Source organism: Neurospora crassa, linkage group V, assembly GCF_000182925.2.
Source record: "Neurospora crassa OR74A linkage group V, whole genome shotgun sequence".
Classification (NCBI taxonomy): Eukaryota; Fungi; Ascomycota; class Sordariomycetes; order Sordariales; family Sordariaceae; genus Neurospora; species Neurospora crassa.
This window is the reverse complement of record NC_026505.1, coordinates 155,693-177,505: the sequence shown is the minus strand read 5'-3', so window position 1 is coordinate 177,505 and position 21,813 is coordinate 155,693. Positions and strand designations below refer to the sequence as shown.

Sequence of the window (21,813 nt, the reverse complement as noted above, 5' to 3'; positions counted from 1 at the left end):
ACGAATTAATATAAAATAGTAATAGTATTATTAAACGAATAAGTTCGGACTTGCTCGATTAGGTAGGCGGTTACTTCTTTATTACTTATATTAGGTTCCTATTTTATTGCTGGGTTGTTTAAGGTACGGCCGCGCTATAGGAAAGCTTCAAATGGGAAATAGTTGTACTCGGCATCGGAATTGGAACTGCTTATTATAAAGGATCGCTATATATTTGCGGATAATGATGTCGCTATTGCCCGACGTAGAATGTTATATGATAGGTTGGGTTGTAGGATGCGATGTGGTGGTTGTAGGATGTAGAACCGAGCGTGTAGGGTTGTAGGGTATAAAGTTACAAACGGATGTAGAGGTGGGAGGGGTACGGTTAGCGGGACTGGCAGCTAGAAAGTGGAGAAAAATAGAGTTTGGCCTTCATACTGCCGTAGGTACTGTAGCTAAGGCCCTCGGAGACGGCTGCCGAATCTGCGTGCCGTCCTCCCACAGCGGGTCGAATGGAACCCCCCCCCCCACTTCTCCATAGGTATGTTCAATGCTCACCAGCCAGCCCTATACATAACCACACCCCTAACAGCGGGGTCTAGGAGGTCCATCCAAATGACACCTTACCTCGATCAGGTCTCCGCTGTTTGTGAACCTCAATGGCCAACAACCTTGGTGATCAGCTGACAACACAAGATATCTGCCACCAGACAGACTGTCTCATTGTGTGTTGTCTTGGTTCATCATCGAGATCTCTCAAGACTGCTGGTAGGTACTTGTTTCTAGCATCTCAAAACACCGTTTCAAAAGCAACATCACCAACAACACAATGGATGGAAACAAAGCAACTGAAGTGCCTGCTCATTCCGAGATTTTTGGATATTAGGTAGGTATCATTGAGGTCTTTTCGCCATGTGGTATCTGTCGGGTAATGTAAAGGTATTTTGTCCTTCCAGCGCTCGTAACGTGATCTGCTCTGAGGCAGTCAAAGTGCCAATCTAGGTCGATGCCGCCTTCATGGAAATGAAACTGAAAATGCAGAAAATGGGAAATGGAAGCAAACGCGAAAAGAACTCCTTGCCAAACAGACTTGTGCATGTAAATCACTCAGGTAGCTATCTTCATCTTTCATCTTCACCTTCACCTTCATCAAATGACCATGGAACCTTCAAAGTGCGCGCAAAAAAGATTGTGGATATCTAATTCCAAACGACCGACCAAATAGGAAAAAGATGATCCTTAAAACGCCCGATGCCCATGGATATACGAAATCCAAAAACTGGAAAAAGCAACCGCAGCCGCAACAACAAACAAGCAGAGATGCATATGCCATGCCCCAACAACAACAACAAGATGAGATCAAAACACCAAACGGCAGCCCAACCACGCTGCGATCATCGCTCATAGGAAAGAACCGTAGACAGAGAAGAAAAAGAGGAAAATAGTACAGCATCCTTCACCACCAGGGGGGAGAGAGAGGGAGATGTGATGTTCATCGTCATGTCCATCAGCGTTCATTCATCTCCTCCTCCTAGGCGGCAACACCCTCAATTCGTTGCAATCATCAACATCATCATCCGCAACATCGTCATGATCAATGCACGAAGAAAGTCACATGCCGCGACCAAAGAGGACCGGCACGCGCATGCTCAGTCTCCTCTTCCAGCTCTTGGACCTGGGGTTCATGCCAGGGTGGACGGCGCCGTTCAGCTCCTCGGTCTTGTCCGAGACATCTATCTTCGACGAAACCTTTGGAGCTGATACAAGAGCGGACTCGGCGGGCTCGGCGCCGGTGCGGTCGCCGGCGGTGGACTTGGTCTCCGCATCGGCACCAACGGTCCGGGGTTCTTGGAGGACACCGAATTCCGCCTTTTGGTCGTCGCTGACCGCGAAGGAGACAACGGACTTTGCGGCATCACGTAGGGCGATTGGTGATGACTCATGCTCATGCTGCGCCTCGTCCTGCCTCTCGGCGGCGGCATCGCTGAGCTGTTGCTCAGGTACATCGGCGGAGTCGACTTCATTGTCAGCAGGTGTGGTCTCAGCCTGTTGGTAGCGTGTTAGTCGTGCTTCTTGTTCTGGACAATCAGGATTCGGTTCTACCTTCTCTGTAGTCTGGGGTTCGCCATCCTCCTCAACGGCAGCCTCCTGAGAGATCTTGAGCGCATCCTCAGTGGTGGACTCGACAACCGTCTCGCCGCTCTCGGGAATGGCCGAAAGGTGGAGGTACTCGGTCTCGGCGTCGACGGCCTTGCCCTTGTCCTGCTTGGCATCCTCTTCGGAGTCAGCCGCAAGCTCGGAAACGCCAGGAGCAGACTGCAGCTCCAAGAAGCTGTGCCGCTTGCTGGCCTCAGCCTCGCCAGGAGTAGTAGGCTCCCAGAAGCCAGAGTCGGCTTCCCGGTTGACGCGAGGGCGGTAAGGGAGGTCATGAGAAGCAGCGTCGAGCTCCTTGATGACGGGCTCAGTGCTGAGGGTGATGGGAAGCTCGTCACTGAGCTCCTTGCCGGAATCCTTGCGGTCACGACCGTGAAGCTCGGCCTTGGTCTCGCTCTTGGGCACAACGGCAGCGACGACCTGTGTCTCAGTCTTAGCCTCAAGGTCCGACTCAGAAGTGTCATCATCAAACAGTTCACGAACCTCGGACTCGGGGACCGTTTCGGCCTCGAGCTCAGATGGAGCCCTGTTGACCTCAACTTGAGCCTGCTCAGGCTCGGCCTCGACCTCAAGAGCCTGGACCTCAGGGGTGGCCTCCTCGGCGAGAGGAGACTGCTTGCGTTCGTCTTGAGAGACATCCCTTGTCCTCGAGGTGGCTCGGGAGGACTCGGCGGTGGTGATGGGGCTGGCAAGGCCCTGCTTGGGGTTGGTCATCTGCTCGCAGCAGACCTCGAGAACGATCCTGAGCAGGATCTTGTTGGGGGAAAGGATGTGGCTGAGGCGGTTCAAGAGATCGGTGCCGAGGAGGGAGCTGGCATCGTTGAGGTGGAGTCTGATACGCTTCTTGAGGTAGCCGATGAACCACTGGTCGGTGTCGACAAGGCTCGGGTACGCGTCACTGGCGACCTCAAGGAGGGTGGGAAGGGCCATGCCATCGCCAAACTTCTCAATGTTACGCTCGGCAAGACGAACAAGGTCGGGGAGCTCGTAGGCACGGGCCAAGATGTAGACCTTGATGGCCGTCTTGAGCTCGACTATTTGCTTGGCCAGCTTATCGGCACCCACAGGCTTGAGAGACTCGTACTTGTTGGTGTAGAGGTAGTGGACGATGACATGGCCAATCTCCTCGGAAACGGTTGGGAGTTCTGGGCTCTGGCTGTCGTAGGCGGCATAGAGCTTGGGGGCCTTGTTCTTGAGGACATCAAGGGCAACCACCATAGGGCTGGCGAAGGGGAGGTTGCATGCCGGGCTGGCATATGGACTGTGTGTTGTTGTTAGCATTGTGAAGGATGTGTGTGATGTGGATGCTACACTAGGATGATAGTGTGCAATGTCTAGTGAGGGAGGGAGGTGGATGATATAAAAAAAAAGTGAAGAGAGATGGATGAGGCTCTACTTACGAAGTCTCGGGACGGTGGTCGATGGGGACCTTTTTGGGGACCGTCGAGAGGTGACCCTGCGTCTGGGGTTGGCCAGGGAGACCGGGGGTCTTGGTGGAGCTGGACTTCTTTTTGCGAGCCATGCCGATTAATTTGGCGCGACAGAGGTCGTGAGGGGGGGGGTATGTAGACCGGGAGGTATGTACTGCGTATGATGCTTTGGAACTAGCGGGGGAATGAGTGACACTCTCGGAATGGACCGAACTGGATGGCGGGATCCTATTTCTCGGAAAAACAAGATAAAATCAAATAAAATGAAGGGAAAAAAAAGATAATAATGCGGCTGCTGCGGCTTCGGCGGTGACGTAGAACCGGTTTGTTTTCCTGGTATCTCGAGGTCACTTCCTAGCTAGTCGATGGGCCCCCTCCTTGGTATGGTTTGATGGATGGGGACCGGATGGGGAGATGGTGATCTCTAGTGTGTACAAAGCGGGTGGGGGGGGGTTGTATCTCGTGGTCGCGATGTGAATCTTGCTGATATCAAAATAAAAATAAAAAAAGGAGTTTGCCCGAGAAGAGGATGGAGAAGCAGCTTTTATCATGGCAAAGTTCCTTATCATTTGGGATCGCCCTTTTGCGGGTTAGGCGTCAATCCCGCCCACTAACGCGTCCGCTTACTGCGAAGGACGCCCACCACGCCCACATTCAGTGCCGAACAGATCCGTATAGTCGATAGCGTGCCCAAGTAGCCTCTGGTAGTCTCTATCCCCGACTCTGGGTTGGCCCACGACAGCGGCGGCCAGCATGGGAGCGACATGTAGGGGAGCCACATTGTCTAAGCGTGCGGCCATCACTCTGTCTTGTATGGTCCTCGTCGGCCCTCTCACAGGCCGCCCTGTATGCGGTATGTATATGTGATCTCTCATCTTTCATCGCTCCTTGTCGCTGCCATGCATTACATCCGAAGGTCGACCGCTTGCGAGCATCATGATCCCATGTTCACCACCGCCACGCACAGGAGTAGTGTGTACTTATCTGGACCAAGATCGCCACAATGAAACGAAGGATATAAAGACGACAGCCAAAGAGAGTGAAGAGATGAGCAGACGCTATGGACTAGTCTAGGTAGTCGGCCTAGGCAATGACTGGCCTCTTGTCGACGACCCGTGGTCCGGAGCTTCGGGAGACTGGAATGACGAGAAAAGTGGGAGGAGGAGACTGGACCTCGGACTATGGACTCATGGAGGAAAGACGGGAGTGAGTGGAAGGAGGAGCACCACCAGTCCAGTCGCTTGGTCGCTGCCTCTCGCGTCGTCGAAAAGGACTCGTTCCCTCGTTGACGGATGCACCACCGACTCTCTCAAGAGTGGAGCAGCCTAACGCAAGCACACCAAAGCTAGGGGTGGAGCCAAGACATGCCCCAGACAGCCAATGAGAACCAGCTTGTCTTTCGAATCGGGAACCAGCCCCGCCATGGGTTCTTGACATCTTACCAATCGTTCCCAGCAGTCAGAGAGTGAGACCCTCGCCGACGATGTTGACTGGATGCTGGGGTGCAAGGGCCTCATGTACGGTCTGCTCAAGCGAGCTGCAACTGTCAGTCGCTGGCGGCACCGCGTGAGCTCGAGTTTCCGTTTTGTGAGAAAATAAAGGACCCCACGCGTGTGGCAGGCGCTTCGTACAGTACCTCTACCAACGCCACTTCTTGGAAAGAACCCCAATTGTCAATGTCGACAGGTTTCAGAGGCAAAAAAGGCAAGAGGTAAACAAGTCCACTCCACCGCGATGTTTCATTTCGCCCGGTTATTCGCTCTTGTGAGTGCTGTCATCGGAAAGCCCTTGCAAGAACAAACACTTGCAAACCTCGACCAGTAACTGGGGTTCTTCAAGTTGTGTTGTTTACCTCGCTTTCCACTAACAGAACAGCCACAGGGATAGAGGGTGTCTGTTAGTTGTAAAGGCTGCTGGTCGGAAAATGGGGGCTCTCGGGCAGTCAGTCAGTCTCCAGTCTACAGTCAGGAAGTCCGTCAGACAGACAGGGAACCGAACCGGCAGCGAGGCAAGCCTCATACGACAAGGGTCCTTTGGTGCCGGGGGGGTGTCTCTGCCACGTAGACACCAACCACCGCCAGGAAATGTGCATTTGTGCCGTTCTGGGGGAGCATTGATGATCGGAGATTTGATACCGACGGGGTTTTCCTGGCTGCCAGGATAACACATGCACCCATCGACCCCTCCGTGAGTTACAGTGTTTGCATGAAAATGGGGTGAAAATGGGCGAAATTAGGAAGGAGGGGCAATCCACGGACGCGCGAACAAAGTATTATCAACGACCACCACGCAAGAAAAGGTGGGTATTGGTTGTATGTTAGTATCTCGGGCAAAAAGGCCACAACCTCATCCCCCACGGGTACGCGTCCAGTGAGTGTCTCCAGACTACAGTACAGTAGGTATCTACACACTACAGTGTACCTTACCTAGGTATCTCACCAACGGCGACGACTCATCGGCCACGGGCGAGATTCCATTTCCATTCTCACCACATTATCGACAATGTAACGCGCGTCTGCACGACTGGTACTGTACCACTCAACCGCATATGTAAATGTAGTATCTTATGCATACAAATGTACACAGATACGCCAAGCATTCGCAAGCATAATCGCCTTCCACCTTCCATTTTCCCCCTCTCAATGCCCCCCCCCTCCATGTCGTTTTCCATCCATCCCAGGCCTGTCAGGACCCCGGAAGATCACAGAACAATCACCAACCAACCAACCACCGATTGTAGAAAGGTATTTTGCGGTTTTGCAACAGGTCTTGGTACGGGTATCCCGGACTGTCATTGACTCGCAATTGACCTCTCATTGCTCTTGCCCGCCCTCCCCGGCATGGAAGGCAATATCGGGACGAGACACGGAAGACGCGAAGCCATGCGAATTGAAGTTCGGCGTCTAGAGGGCGGGTGCACATGATGGTGTGTACACTACTTGGAGGAGGGCGGCATTGGGCATTGATCTCAGGGGTCAAGACACCGATGGCAGCCCTCTTCTGTGCAACAAGCATACCATAGAGGCAAATTAGATGGTGTGGGTGGGAGGGCGGCAATGGCGCCTCCTTGGTCAGTTTGTGTGTGTGTGTGTGTGTGTGTGTGTGTGTGTGTGTGTGTGTGTGTGTGTGTGTGTGTGTGTGTGTGTGTGTGTGTGTGTGTGTGTATGCGTGTGTGTGTGGCTCGAAAATGTGGCCTCGTAATACTGCCGCCTCGTTCCAGAACTTCCGTTGCAACTCGTGACATTGTCTCTGGTGTCCAGGCGAAGCAAAACATAAGCCGAATGGTCAGACTGGGCATCCAGATCAACCAAAGAATCTGATGCGTCGATTTTTCTCTTTTCTTATGGAAAGCATAACATTTGGCACTGGGGCGTCAACGGTTGGACAATGGCAATCTCTCATCGACATCGCCGCCATGTAATTGCGATCATGATCTTGAGAGCACACAAGTGCGTCCATGCTGCTGACCCCCCCAACGATGGCAAGCGTTCGTTCGTTGATATCGCCGCAGAATAATTAATTATGCCCGCCGACAAGGGTTAGGGTCCAATTTGCAGGGTTGACTTTCCGCTTTCGAGCCGCTTTCCCTCTCTCAATGTTGCAGCGCTAAAAAATGGTAGAATGCCGCCTTTCCGGGATTCTCAGACGACAAGGAACCTCGACCGGGGTTGTTGCGTGTAAGTCAGTGCTGGGGAAGGGGAGGGGGTCGAACAACGGCACGGACAGGGGAGTTTTCTTGCTTGTGATAGTAGCAAACTACATGAAATGTTGACACCGCTTGCTGACAAGGGCGCGCGCGACATGGAGGCATTGTTGCAAATCCCTCTAGCCACCAGCCAGACGAGTGGCACACGTATTGGAAACCGTTTGCAATGATCAGCAGAGATTGAAGATGGTGAACAGCCTCAGATGATTTTTGGTGGATGGAGAATGGAAGATCAATCCAATTCCCATCAACCGATGAGCGCACGTGGAGAGTTGTGAGACGCCCCCCCCATGAAAGCCCATGACAAACGGAGGTTTTGAGAGGTTTGAAGAAAACATCCTGGTACCCTGATGGTGGCTTGGTATTTTGGACCGACCGACGGCTTTAACAGATGGATGGAGCAACTTCAGCTGGCACTATCAAAACAACCCCGAAACAGCGAGGATCCGTTTTGCATCAACCGAGTATCAACCGATCAATGGAGCGCATCAAAATGACTTACACGATTATAAATGGATCCCGTCTGAACGGAGCTGCTAGTGTGTTTATCCACCAGCCGCGCGAGAAAGACAAGACATCAAACGATGGATGGAGCAGTGTAAACAAAACAAAAGTTCCGAGACACCAAAGGAAGGAAATGAAAAATAAAAACAAAAAGTAAAATCAGGATGTTCCATGATGTGGCTGGTCAACCGCCAACCCTGGATTCTATAAAAAATCAAGACATGGAAGGACATGGGGGCTATAGCATTGTCTTTCATCATGAAGATAGCTCTGCACTACCGCTACACTCACCTTTGTCCGGACCTCCCCTCCTCGGCATTTACCCTTGACCCTTGTGTCGACCTCCTCCTACCTCAAAAGGGTTCAAAGATGGTTCGCACAACCCATGATGGTTCACCCTTTACAAAACACCACTAATACAAATGCGGGGAAAGTGGGAAATAGCTACCTCTGAGGTGTAGTGTACACCATACCAGCTTGAAACTGTGCGAATGGGGTCCCCTTGATAGTTTCGGAGCTACCATTCAGTCATCCTTGACCAGAAAGTCTGGACTTCATACGCTTCCTTGTCGTCCTGCGAGATGCGAGCGAGCTACACCGAGCTGCGACCTGCGAGTTTGTCAGTCGGCTGGGGGGTCCAGTCGCTGTCGGATGGACCCTTGAGATTCTGATGACAGGCATCATCATCATCATCATCATCGGCATTGCCTAATTCTGTTTCCATGTAAACACATGCCCCTCCATTCTCGGAATATTTTTTTGTCTTGGTGCTCGTGGTAATTGTCGTTCTTATCAGTCTCTCTTCAGCTGAGGTGCTAGGGCTCTGTGAAGTCTTTCCTATTTCGCACTAACATCTTTATGAAAGCGGAGACCCTTAACTGCTGGGATGTGGACGGCGGGACAGGGATCGGCCCCCCCCCCTACGGTAAAAGAGAGGGACCTCCTTGAAAGATAAGGTTACAAAGTCAGACACCGAAAGGGTCTCCGGGTGGTGGTGGTGGGTGGCAGAGGTGAAGGGAACCACCAAGGTTCACCACCGGAGCCGACACGCTGGCCGAGGAGTGAAGGGCCGCCGGGAGCGAGGATGGAAGACCCTTGTTGTCAAAGACATACCGACATGAATCGTGAATGAACCAGTCAAGAAACAAGGAAGTTGCGTTCGTTGTGATGTGGACTGGGACATTGAAGAAAAAAAAAAATCCGAAAAGAAAAGAGGGGTCCTCCTCCATCTGTCGACATCGCCGTCAATGCGAACACCATGATCGTGATCGTGCGAAACACACATTGATCGTGGGGCGGCTTATCAACATCCCAAGATACATCGGCTCCGAGACCCTTCCGATACAACCACTTGGTATGTAACTGACACGGGAGATCCACCCGAAGGAGTCAAACGTGTGTGCAAAGGGTTCAATCCTAAACACATGCCAAGCCAAAGAAGTAGACCAACGCACTGCATTGCATCTTGCATGTCATTGCATCAACCACAAAGATTGGGCCATTTCTGGGTGCTTTTAATGAGCCGCGTGATCACGGGTCATGAAGCTATGAACTCACCTCGCGTCAACGCTAACCGTCGAGCTACGACGGAGCTCTGTAGTGTACGGGCAAGTCGGCGACGACGACGACGACGACGACGACGACGACGAGGTCGAGCAAGGGCCAGCATCACCTAGCGGGCAACGTTCTGGTTGGTGCAATTGCTCCGGCGCGGCGCCGGTGTTATCCACGTGCATCATCCATCATTCACTTTTTTTTCTCACACCGTTCGTCTGGACGTGGGAAGGGGGATTGCCAACGGGTGGATTGGTGGACCGCTTTCTTGGACAGGGAAAGCTTGTTGCTTGATGAAGAATGACCCCGCCGAGCTACGCAGCCGGACTACCTTTATGGGGTTAGTTGTTTTTCTTTAGTCGTGATAAGCCTCATTGCTAGCTCTTGAGCCAGTCGAGAGAGGTGCGATGTGCGCCAGCGATGGCGATGGCGATGGCGACGGCGCTGGTTGCTTGGCGGTGGACGATGTGGACGATTGGATGATGCGGGACTATCAATCTCAACGATGTCGGTGGCCCGGTGAGTGGCCTTGACTGACGATTGCGATGCAAAGCTCACCAGTCCAGTCAAATCGTCAGTCAGTTGCAGGAAACTAACAACGAAAGTCAGCCTCGAGTAACTCCGTTCGCCCCGTATGAAGCTCCAGTCCGTTACACAAGAGCGGTGCATGGATCCCGTTGGATAAGGTGAGACACATTCAAGCACCAGATCGGGGAATTACCTGCGTAACAGAGGTCACGGACAGATTGTGGCATTGTGCTCGGGGACCGCCAAGAGTGACGATCCCGTGATTCGGATCCCGTGCTGCCCCGGTCTGGGAATTGCCCGCAGCAGATAATGTAAATATGTGATGGTTTCCCGGGCCGAAGTGGTAAGCTGAGGTGATTGATGATGATGGAAAAAGCTGGACCGTTGGTTGTCGGTCGTCGTTCTCTGGCCGAGCGGGGTCGGTCCAGTCCAGCCAAGGCCAAGAGAAAAGAAAAGAGCAGGCAGACGACCCGAAAATGTGTCACAGAGATCTCACTGGATCTTGGAGCGGGAAATCTCTATGGAGCTCCAGCTGGAGTCTAGTGGAATCGTACCACAATGAAGCCCATTTTGACATTGGCATTTCCCGGGCAAAAAGTCTGGACAAGGAACCCAAAACCTGGCACAACCTGGAAGAACTGGTGGAGTGCACGATGCAAGAGATCAGATGAACTCTTGGTTTTTTTTCTCTTGTCCTTAAAAACTGAAGGTGTTCGTTTCATGTTTGCAGAATCATCAGCCGTCCAAAGTCCAAACATCGGATGCTCCGAGTGGGCCGTGCGCTACGGTCGCTACAGGCGGCAACCGTGCGATGCGACGTTCTCCGGGGAGCGGCGTCTAGTAGTTTACGTCTAGTGTACATAGGTACAACTTAAGTCGGAGACGATGATGACATCAGATCGTTGCACGACAACTTGACAACGAACTAATGGCTGCACCATGATGAAGACGTTCAACGACGACGACGACCATTGTTGGCTACTCAGTTCGTTCCTGTCTCCTTGGATGCCTTCAAACGAACGAATCGATCGGTGTCAACGCGGTCCATCATGAGAAGGGAACAGCTGAGAATGCCAATTGAATTGATGGGAAGTGGAAGGCGCTGTCCAAACTTGAAAGTCACAGCACAGCACAGGAAGCATCCACCATCCGTCTCCAATGCGACCACCGTGATCCAGACCCCGCATTCCGCAATCCCACAGCGGAGATACCTTAGAGGAGATACCTAGAGGTATGTTTTGTGGATGACTCCCCCATTCCACTTTCCATCCGCCCAGGGCTCAGACGAAAGGCTTCAGCAAGACCGAACCCGATACCGGCCATAACCCTGATTGATAGGTACCTTCAACATCACTCCTTCCTCTTCGGTGTCATTTGCAGCTTCCCCCAATCGCTTGACTTGTTGAAGTTGCAAATTGCAGGGCGCTTGGCGTGGCCTCTCTGGTGGTGGCACCTGCCTTGCTCGTAGTAGCATTGGAGACGGAGGCCATCAAGGTGCCCAGCAGCCACCCGACCCCATCAACAGCGCCATCAGCAGCGACAAGATGGACAATGCAGGACACTTTGAGAAGGGAGCCTGACAAGAACTACATCCAAGCACAACCCCGAAGAGGGACATGTTGTTGGATGGATGGGATGGCTGGGCCGTTCAAACCGATTCCCACGGTTCCTCGCAAACCACCAACCGAGTTGACTGTTCCCTGATTCCCCATTTTGGTAGCAGTCCTGTTGACCTTGGAGAAACAGTAGCCTCCCTCAAGCAATTTGGAAGGCATTGATTCCAATCCGACGTAACCGTAGAGAGCCAAAGCCCAAGCCCAAGCCGAAGCCCGTCATCGAGTCTGATTCGAAGCCCATAAAAGACGCGAATTTCCAAGAGAAGAGACAGCTGAGCAGAAGGATGCTGGGGTGGATTGGAGAGGGAGGGGGGATTGACTTGGGCCTGGACTTCGACGTCTCCGCTCCTACGGACCCGTAGATGGATCAAGTCTTTCCCCAAGTGCAGCCAAGTTGTGAGTTCGGCGCGGGCTGTGTTCAGAATACCTGTATCAACGCCGTCGGGCTCCAGGGACTCTGCGGAAGGAATCAAGAACGGCGTTGGTGGGAGTGCTCGGTACCAACAGTGTTTTATGTGAGCTTTGCTCCTACCGGGGGTATCTACCCGGATGTTTGGGCAAGTGCTCAGATTTGTCCTATGGGGACACTGGTGTTCTCGGAGCTGTAGCAGTTTCCCTGGATCTCAAGTCGATTCCTGGTGGACGCGACTTGGATCTACCAACTGACGGAAAAATCAGGGTCATATAGACGATCATGATATTGATGCCCGATTACAAGCTTCGCACGAATAGGCGCAGACGATACACACTCCCAACCATCTCCGTATTGACTATGCTCTCAATTTATCTGTCTGGGCATACAGATAACTGGCAGGCTTGGCTCAACCCTACTCGGAATAAGCTCGTTACACTTGATTTCCTCCTGACTCCCGAGCAATGACTTGGAACGTTGACTAAGGCGATAAAACCCCCAATGAATACGCTATCACAGAACCACGACAAACACATTTTTCTAAGAATTAAATCAACGTTTATGCACTTAATCCTAGTGGACAACAAGATTGACCGTCCCTCTTGCTCAGGAGTTTTAGATTTTATATTACCTTACTTACCTATTTTCTTCAACATTGCCCTCCTGTTTTCTTTCCTCGACCTAAACACGAAAAACTCCCTATAACAAAGCAGTACATCCTTTCACGCATTCAAATCTGATCCCAAGGACCATATATCCACTATTATCAAGACACTTTAATGTTCGTGCGTCTCCCCACCTGGTACTTTCCTGCTTTCACTTGCAAGCCACAGCAGAGTACCTAGGTGGGTATGATGCGTCCTCCTACCCCATTCCCCCATGTATTTGGGCAACCTTGAGGCACCGCTCGTCCAGAAAAAGTGCACTGGGGAAGTGGTGGACCAGCCCAACCCGACCCGGTCTTCCTACCTACCTAGGTACGTACCTACCTAATCTTCGCCAGATCATCGTCGTTCAGTGCATGGAATCTCTTGAAAAAGCCAGTAGGTAGGTAGGTAGGTAGGTATTTATACCTAAGAATCTACCATGCACAGGTGTATGAGGATGACAAGGTCTCATATATGATTTACAGATTACCTACCTTACCTACCTCTAGGTAGATACCAGTGACATACCTCGAGCAAAATTGCTTGGCCCCGTACCTCCAGCCGGTCTGGACATTAAGCCGAGCACGCGAATCCAGATCTGTTCAGAAGGAGATATTCAGCTGGGATCAAAACATCAACGAAGCTTCATAGCAAGCACCTCTAGGGTATATGCATTACTCCCCTGAGCCCCCAATGTGTGCGCTTGTTGGATACCTACATCACGTCGAAGAGTACAAGTAGAAAGCTTCGACTACGGTGATAATGACGATGGCGTTGCTTTGGTAACTACCTAGCAAGAGTAAAGGTAGGTACCTACCTACCTACTTTTCTTGGGCAGCTCTGCAGGACAGACATCGTCACGTACATCTCTTCGCCTCAGCTGCGAATGTTTCAGTCCATGCAACCGTTCACCTCAAGTATGAGGTAAAGCGAGGGGTGAGTGAGTAAAGGTACCCAATTAGATCCCGAAAGCCAAAAGCCAAAAGCTGGAAAAAAAAAAAAAAAAAAAAAAAAAGAGGTTTAAAAGGGTTGAAAGGGGTATCTCATTAACTTCCCGTTGGGGGAGTGTATCTTCTCATAACTTATCTTTACAATAACTGCAACGGATCGCCTGTTGCATCAACGTGCCAGCTCCCAGCAACTAATCCGACCTTCTCCCTGACCTAACGACTTAGTGCTTCCATCTTCCCACGCCGAAGATTTCCTCCCACTTATTCCTTCTCTGAATGTCCCCTCCTTTCTTCCCCCCACGTAGAGGTAGGTAGGGTACCATCTCTCAGACGTCACCCATCAACCATGGTCCCCATGAAATTGCTGTCCATTCCCATTCCCACTTCCATTACCCTGCCCCTGTTCTTGTCCATGTTCCTGCCCCTGTCCCTGCCCTTGTACCGTCCAGTCACCACCACCCAACCCCATCGGAAACGGCGACAGTCCCAATCCCCATGCGTCTGGAGCAAAGAACTCAGTCATGCCCATACCGACCCCGCCGAAATTGATGCCGTTCACATTCAGTATCTCTTCAAAGGCGTTGGAGCCGGTGGTTATGGCGGAGGCTTGGGAGGGTGCAATACCTGGGTTCACACTACCTGGACCTACTTGCAGTGGGGGCGGTGCGGAGCTGGAGAGGGGTGGAAGCATGTGGGATGTTGGTTGTTGTGCTTGTTGAGCATGCGGTGGGACGGGTGGTGCCATTGCTGGTTGTAGTAAACTTTGAGAGGGGCTGAGTTCGTGCGAGTTGTTGATCAAGGGGATGGGACCGGCCATGGCGACAAATGGTGGGCCGGGAGAGAAGGGCGCGGGAGTGGGTGTTAGGAGATCGTTGGGTCGAGGAGTCTGAGGAACTTGTACTTGGTTGATGGGGAGGCCTTCAGCTAAGAGTTTTTCGATGTCGGTTTGCTTTGTGGATGTCAGCATCGTTCGTGTACTTGGCTGGGGGTAGAAAAAGTGTCGGAAAGGAGAGAAAAGGTAAGGAAAATAATGGAAGGAAAGGTGAAAAGGGGAAAACTCACAATAGCCCTACTCGCCGGCCCCGGACACGCCAATCTCGCTACCCTCAAACAAACACTGACCATCTCCCTTACCCCCTCCGCCGACGGAGCCGGCGACTGACCCCTTTCGCGAGTTTGGAAGGAATGATACAACACACGTCCACACTGCAAGGCGCACCCGGACAGATCCACATCCCCCAACGGCACACTACTCTCCCCCAAAGCCAGGACTTGAGCAAACATATCCGCCATTGCCCTGGCATGTTTATAACACTCTTGTCTTGCCCATTCCACCAGTCCTTGTCTCTGGCCATTCTGTCCCTGCCACTGTCCTTGTCCTTGAGCCGCAGGACTACTCACAGCGCTCCCAGCCAACTGCGCCAGACTACTTGCCGACAATGCCTCCTTCAGTCCTGGTAAGAAGAGTCGATACAAGTCCAAGTGGCACTGCCTCCACCAGACATGTGTCACGAAAAAGATGCCCAGCCTCGTAGAGTAGGACCGTAACCGGAGATTCGACTCACTCCACCGGAACGAAGACGGCAGTCTCGCTTCGAACGAGTCCAGCTCCGCTTTGAACTCCGCGCACCTGAGCGGGAGTTGCATCAGCTCGTTCGGGTCGGGGTTAGCCCCCACGACGCGCAGCGAAAGCTGGAGGATCCGTGTCCGTAGCCAGTGCATACGGATGTGCAAAGCCGTGAATCCCACAGCGTCGGGGAGCTGGATTGGTTGTCCGGATGGACCGGGTAATGGTTGGCGCAGTGGTTCGGTGACTTCCGGCAAATCGAAGTCAAAGTTACGCTCGTTGCATGGCAATTGAACGCGGATTTGTCGTTCTGGATCCGGCCAGAGGGCGAGTTCGGTCTGCCCGTTGGCGAACCAAGCGTCGATCATATAGATGGACCACATGAGTCTGCGGCGGGATTCCTGGGCGAGAAAGCAGAGGGCTGGGTTCTCAACGTTTAGTCGGAGAACGTTTGCGAATCGCGAAGTAAGTGCGTGTAGCATGAAGGCTGCCGAAAAGCGTTTTGACAGAATTCGATGCTTGACGACGATTACCAAAGCCTCGAGGCGGGTAATGCTTTTGTTTTCTAGTTCGGATGTGCAAATGGAGGCAGCCTCGTCGATGCATCGGTTGGAAAATAATTCTGGGTCGGCAACGGAGACGGAGGGGCCAAGGTCGGTTAGTAACGCGGCGATGCCGACGATGGCGAGCAGCAGGGCCCGGTCGAGCAGGCCGGCGTCGTAGCGTTCCATCAGCGAAGCGCGGTGAAGGAATGTGAACATGGGCAGGTGGTGGACGTGTCGGAAATAGTTGTCAAACGCGCGCTTGACTATCGGATCGTCGGGTTGGGAGAGGTCGATGCGGCCGGATGCTCCTGGGTTGTTGCTAGGGATGGGAGCGGGACTGGCGGTGCTCCGGCTACCTATGCTGCCGTTACCATTGTGGTGATTCATGTCGTCGTCTAAGTCTCGGGGGTCGTCGAGATGCATGCCGTTGCCTCCGTCGTCCAGAACCATTTCGTTGGCGTCGCCGAGGGAGGAGTTGTTAATTCCTGGTAGAGCTAGACCTCGCTTGCCCTTCCTAAGGACACATGCAATTCCTAGAGCCCGGCATCGTTCGCAGCCCCGATGACCGCCGCTTCCGCTTCCGCCTGGCCCCGATTTGTTGATGATTCCGGAGCACTTGGCTTTCTTGACATGACAACTCTGACAAGCCTGTCGGGCTCTGATCCTCCTTAATCCCACCACTGGTGCTATCGTGGTGGCACCCGTGGATACGTTTCCCTCTGTCTCTGTTGGGGCCAGCCTGTCGACGGAAAAGGGTTCGTGGGAGGTGACTGCGTGACTAGCTCCCACGCCGGCGTTGATGCTCGTGGTGACGATGGTGTTGGGGTCGTAAGAGCAGGTGAAGCCTAGCCGCTCGCAGTTGGTGCACTTGTCTGGCCGGCCATCGCATTTGACTTTGCGAGCGCGGCAGGTGATGCAGGTGCGTTTCTCTGGGCGGGAGCTGGGCCTGCCACTTCCTTCCGTTCCATGCCCGTGGTTGGATCCGGGTGTGGGTGGTGAGCTCATGTTCATCCTGAGCGCGGAAAGCGCCCGGGGTTTTGGGGGCGCGTGAGTGGGGTGTTTTGTCAATCCCTGGATGCGTCTTTTATGGTGAAAAAAGGCGAGAAAAGAAGCCGGTGTCAGCTAGTGTTGATGATGGCCATCGGGTCGATAGTCTCCAGTGAGTGAGTCAAGGGCTGCGGCTTTCCTGGTCCTCGGCTGAGATGCTTGTTTCGTATTTCGTCCGGCGGTCAGTTCCGCGGGTGAGTGAGTGTCCGTGCTCCTCTTTGCGCCCTTGGATACATGTATATCAGAATCGCCAATGACAAAGCGCTTTTCCGTCAAAGTATATATGTGTGTGTGTGTTTGTGTGTGTGTGTTTTTATCACTCAGGGTGATCGTGTGTCGGCAGGGAGATGGCGTGAAGCCCTCTCGACTGACCTCTTGATGGATGATGTCCCCAGATGGACCAGACAGGATCAAAGGCTCCTCGACGATGATGGGCGACCTTGTTGGTTGAAAGTGGGGTTGGCGACGGAGGCTGCGGACACCGGGCGCGGCCGGGAAAAGCGAGCGCCAAGACATCAAGTCTCCAGTTTTGACCCACTATAAAATCCGGGGCAGCCCCCCCTGCCACAGAGAGCCGCCCATCCCCTTCCAACGACATTCCATTCATTATCACTTTTCGTTCAAGAACGGTCGACCAAACATGGGCAAAGTTGTCTTCCTGTTGCTTTAACACCCTACGCACTCCAGAGCATATGGCTACCTATACGTTCCGTTTCTTTAGACTTTCCTCTTCGGGCTTTCACCTGTGGCATCAATGGCACAATGGCAAGCGTTGGAAGCCAACCTCAGCTGGAATCCTTCATCACCTGATCATCTAGGTGGTGAGTCTGTTTGTGTTTCCACTCGTGCGAAGCCTTTTATATCGGAAAGCGCTTTCTTTTTTACAGCTATGTATACAGCAGCATCCTTGCCATGATCACCTCATCCTTCATTTTCGTTCCTAGCCAAGGTGAAGAGAACTATGTGACAAACGACAGAGGAGATTTTCTTTATCAGTTGATGGAAGACTCCATGGACTTCGTGTTCTCTTGAAAGAATACCTCTACTGACGAAGGCCCTAATACGCAAAGGGCCTGCTCGTGGCTCGACCAAGCGAGCTCTAAACATGGAAGATTACCTACCTCTGCCTACATTTACCTCTAGAGATGGGAATTCCACCCCGGAGCGTCTGGAACTGCACTCATCATCCGTGAGCACCACACAGAGAGACAGAGGCACCAAAGCCAAAACTCACATCGCACTCCAATCCCGCTTCGTACCTGCTTCCGCTTCCCCTACCTACCCTTATCGTATTGGTTGATTGCATTGTCGAGGGTCGGGTAAGCTTTACCCTACCCTTGCTGCTGCCCTCTCCAGCCGCAGCCGAGCGAGACTGTACCACACGAGTGGGAGCCTTGGGAGGTTTCTTGGGGTTCGCTTTGCTGGACGAAGTCTCAGAGCGAGCCAGAGCGGGGGCAGTCCCGACCACGGGCTGCAAGGCAATCCGAGTCGTGTTGGTCAGGTAGTCAATCTCTCGATGTTCTTGGATGTCGGAACAGGTTATGCCGTTTATATTCGCGACTCGGCCGATAGGGTGTACCGCACGGAGGAGGATGCTTCCATTCTCGAGGCGCTCTTTGACCTTGTCGCTGGCAGAAATGACCTCATACATGTGGCTTCTCCAGAAGGTGAGACTATGGTGTGGGAGACGGCACTGGATTGATGGTGGGCTGCATGTGAGAGATGTACTTGCGCTCTCACTGGTCTACTTGGACTTCCGTATCATTCTCGTCCATCAGATGCCCGGCTCTCGGCGCTTGAGCATATCCTGGCAGAGGGATCGGAGTGGTTTTGATGATTATCGGCCACCTCGCCATTGCCCTTGTTCTTGTGTGGAGGATCGGGGGCGACAATGATGGTTCTTTGGCCTTGCCTTTGTCTTTGCGGCTGATGATGATGATGGAAGAGGAAGCTAAGTTGACCAGTCCAGTAACCCTTTTGCTGCTTCAAAAACGACTCAAGTTGACGGGTAGGGGCCACAGAGTGAGGACCTGAATCGGAAGGAAGCCCGAATGGCTCTGAAAATCTCCGCCTGGCAACTTTCTTCCCCTCGTCCTCAAGGCATCCTCACTCAAAAACCTTCATCAGTCTTGGTCAGGATCACATGTGGATTGTGTCGTCTTTTCTCGCAAGCATCACAGTATGTCAAAGGGAAACTTCACGCGTCAGGGTGAAGTTTTGTGAGATCATCAAAGTCATTTCAATTCATTGGTATTGTAAACTCCCGGCCGGTTCAACCAGCCCGCCCCACCCCCCCCCCCCCCCCCCCCGCGGGGCCTAAAAGGACCCTGCATAGATCCGAACCTCCTCCAGGGTGCATGCCCCGCAAACTTTGCCGCTTGTGGCGGTCTTGGTGATGGTCTTGCCCGCGCCCGGGCAGGTGCTGCTGCTGTTGTTGTTGGTGCTGCTGCTGCCGCCGCCGCCGCCCACGCAGGGAGTGGTAGTGGTAGTGGTGGTGTTGGACACCGGGGAGCCGCATTTGCGACAGAGGTGGGTGGTTAGGACGGTCTGGGTGCACATCCTGGCGGCTTCCTCGGTCTTGGGGTTGAGGGGTGTGGGCGGCGGGGCACTGGCTCGGATGGGTTGGGTATAGGGCGCGGAGAAAAGGCAACGGCGGGCGCTGGCACTGAAAATGCAAGCAGGGAGTTAACGACGTGGTTTGGAGGCAAGTGAACTGTGTGAAAAGGCATCATGGGAAATTGAGAAGGCAGGGAGAAGAAGACGATATGCGTACCTTGTGTGGGCTTTGGCGGAACTGGGTCGCTGGTGCTCTGGTCTTATTCAACTGGATATCAGGTTGCAATGTTAGAAGGGCTTTCCGACAGTCTGGCAAGAAGTTTCGCGAAGGAAACTGAACAAATTGGGGATAGAGTGGAAGGGGCGGGAGTGGTGCTTACTGTGGAGGCGAGAGTCTTTGCTGTTGTTGCTGCTGCTGCTTGGGCTGCTGCTGCTCTGGTAAGGTTGAACTTGGTGGTGAGGGTAAAGAAGGAGAAGAGGAAAGGAACGAGACCGAGGGAGGAGAGGGTCTTTTATCTTCCTCCAGGTGGGATGGACAAGCGCTCGGGCAAACCTATTGTGAGAAGGAACAGAATGAAGTCCCTGAGTCAACCTGCAAAGAAAATTGCGTGTGTTTCATCCCAACTCGGCGGACCGGTCACGCATGCAAGGTTCGAAGGCAAGAACACTCTTGAGGAAGGTACGACAACTGCTCACGGACAGTCTGCTCCAGGCATTCAAGCGTGCGGTGATTGAGGAAGCAGTCTTTGAGTCCGCAGTCGATGGAAACATGGGATGAGCCGGCTACAAAACTGATACTCGGGACCGAGACGCTTGGAGCAATCTCACATAGGATACGTAAGTATGCAGACATGATTCCATCCGATTATACGATCATCATGGTTGATACCTCTACGGTAGCTAGCTGCCCGGTTATGCCTTGGGATTGACGGAGGCTCATCTGGCCGCAAAATTTGACAGAAAGGCTTGGACTGGAGAGAGTCCAGTTCAGGCAGAGGGGTGCCTTCCTCCAGGCAGAGATGTGATCTGCTGCATGCGGAGATTGCTGCTACGAAGAAAGACGGGAGGTAGTTCTGAGGGATCGTCCGTCATCGGCCTCCTCAAAAAAGAGGTTGATCATTTGGGTGCAATCTAGGCACACAATATTGACCCGAGGGGAAGGCACGCTGCGGATGGCTGCCCCTGGGATGACACATGAGCGCGAAATCGACGAGCCTCGATCCATGCGGATGACACTACGGGTAGGCAGTAATGGCCACGAGAGAAACGTGACGTAAATGCAGGTATCTTCGAGTGAACGACGGAAAGAACCGTTCTCGAGATATGGGGCACAGCAATATTCCATGTGCTGCCGTTGTTGAGAACAGAGTGAAGCCACTTGATGAGCCTCCTCTCCAGGTAACATACCTAGGTGGTATACAGCAAAATCATCCAGTCATGGACCCACGTCAGAAGCCAACCGAAAGACTGAAGTCAAACTACATAAAGCAAATTTGGTGGAAGGTGGTTGACTGAAGGCAAAGGTTGAGCAACAGAGGCCTTGTCAGGTGTGCCTGAGTGACTTGGGGCACCTTCCGTATGAGGGGACTCGGGCAGGATGGAACCGCCCTTTCCCACCTTGACGGTGTGAAAAAGTGAGGTGACCGCTTTGATGACCAAAATGAGCCGCCCCCCAAATGACACAGGAGTTTTTCTGCGGCCAAAACAGAAGTCACGAGCTGTTCATGGCATCATCAGACGTCAGATGAGTCGGAGCCTGAATTGGAACACCAGCGGCCATCCGAAAGGCGGCAAGACCAGACGAGGAAGGCACCTCTACGTTGGTCAATACAAATGACAGACAGAATGAATCTAATCTGTGCGTGTAGCCGTGAAATTGATGTCCTTTGCGTTGACTTTACCGCGGGGTGGTCCTTGGGAGGGAACGTTGAGGCAGAATAAGACTACCTACCTACAGCTCGTCAGCATTCTCTGGAGCACAATGTTGAATCTCCAAGGAGGCTATCGTTTGTGCAAGTAGAGGTAGTCAGGCAAGACGAGAATCAAGTCAGAGGATTTGATCGGCTGGTTGGTCTGGAGAAAGGAATCAAAGTCTTCTCTGCAAAATTCGCAATGAACGGGCACATGCTGTGGGAAATTTTGAATGGAGCGCGCCTTCCACACGCACAACTGTACACCAGTCAGCTTTACTTCACCTCCATTCTGTGTGTTCAATCTGTTGACCTGGACCACCGTCAACAAAAGTGCCCATCATTTCGCCAATACCGGCGATTGACAATCATGATGCAGAGGTCTAGCAGACAGATTTCTGCACAGCCTGGCTACTCCAGCTCCTCCTACGAAAGTGAGAAAACGCGTTTGTGGCCTTGGAGCTGCCTTCCTTTCAACAAGAAAACCCGAAGAACGAGACTGCAGCGAGGCTCCGTGAGCAGGCCAAGATCAACACCTCCACTTCGATAAGCCTCTGGATTACCTCTGGCACCAATACACATCCGTGGGCATTTTTGATGCCACCAACAGCAGTGTCCGTCGAAGGAAGCTCATCGTCGGACACATTGAACGGAAGGGACCAAAATTAGGTCGGTACTGAATGTCTCTCGAGCCGTGAAGGATGC

The 21,813-nt window shown here is 52.8% G+C and overlaps 3 protein-coding genes across 4 annotated transcripts; 1 reads left to right on the top strand and 2 right to left on the bottom strand.

Annotated features, from left to right (window-relative positions):
* Positions 1-837: 837 nt before the first annotated feature.
* Positions 838-4,761, bottom strand: NCU08847. Of its 2 annotated transcripts, XM_011396429.1 has the most exons (4): positions 3,537-4,761; positions 2,620-3,397; positions 2,086-2,556; positions 838-2,028 (listed from the first exon to the last, which is right to left on the bottom strand). In XM_011396429.1, exons 1-4 carry the CDS (start codon positions 3,656-3,658, stop codon positions 1,594-1,596), a joined length of 1,806 nt encoding a protein of 601 aa, XP_011394731.1. In that variant the 5' UTR covers positions 3,659-4,761; the 3' UTR covers positions 838-1,593. The 2 variants fall into 2 exon arrangements, with proteins under 2 accessions (XP_011394731.1, XP_011394730.1); XM_011396428.1 differs by having other exon boundaries at positions 2,620-3,537.
* Positions 4,762-13,552: 8,791 nt separating this feature from the next.
* NCU08848 (hypothetical protein) lies at positions 13,553-17,085 on the bottom strand. The gene is made up of 2 exons (XM_955885.2): positions 14,546-17,085; positions 13,553-14,432 (listed from the first exon to the last, which is right to left on the bottom strand). Exons 1-2 carry the CDS (start codon positions 16,604-16,606, stop codon positions 13,824-13,826), a joined length of 2,670 nt encoding a protein of 889 aa, XP_960978.2. The 5' UTR covers positions 16,607-17,085; the 3' UTR covers positions 13,553-13,823.
* A 1,073-nt stretch (positions 17,086-18,158) lies between these two features.
* Positions 18,159-19,933, top strand: NCU08849 (hypothetical protein; the record flags this gene model as incomplete). Its single annotated transcript, XM_955886.1, has 3 exons — positions 18,159-18,309; positions 18,978-19,171; positions 19,478-19,933. 3 exons carry the CDS (start codon positions 18,159-18,161, stop codon positions 19,931-19,933), a joined length of 801 nt encoding a protein of 266 aa, XP_960979.1.
* Between the last annotated feature and the right edge of the window lie 1,880 nt (positions 19,934-21,813).

Excerpts from the sequence above, each read along its gene's own strand:
- NCU08848 (XM_955885.2), bottom strand. The coding sequence starts at position 16,606 with ATGAACATGAGCTCACCACCCACACCCGGATCCAACCACGGGCATGGA. Across the intron at positions 14,433-14,545 it reads GGCCGGCGAGTAGGGCTATT|CAAACCGACATCGAAAAACT; the intron begins GTGAGTTTTCCC and ends ACATCCACAAAG.
- NCU08847 (XM_011396429.1), bottom strand. The coding sequence starts at position 3,658 with ATGGCTCGCAAAAAGAAGTCCAGCTCCACCAAGACCCCCGGTCTCCCT. Across the intron at positions 3,398-3,536 it reads GACCACCGTCCCGAGACTTC|TCCATATGCCAGCCCGGCAT; the intron begins GTAAGTAGAGCC and ends AACAACACACAG. Across the intron at positions 2,557-2,619 it reads AAACGGTCCCCGAGTCCGAG|GTCGTCGCTGCCGTTGTGCC; the intron begins GTTCGTGAACTG and ends ACTGAGACACAG.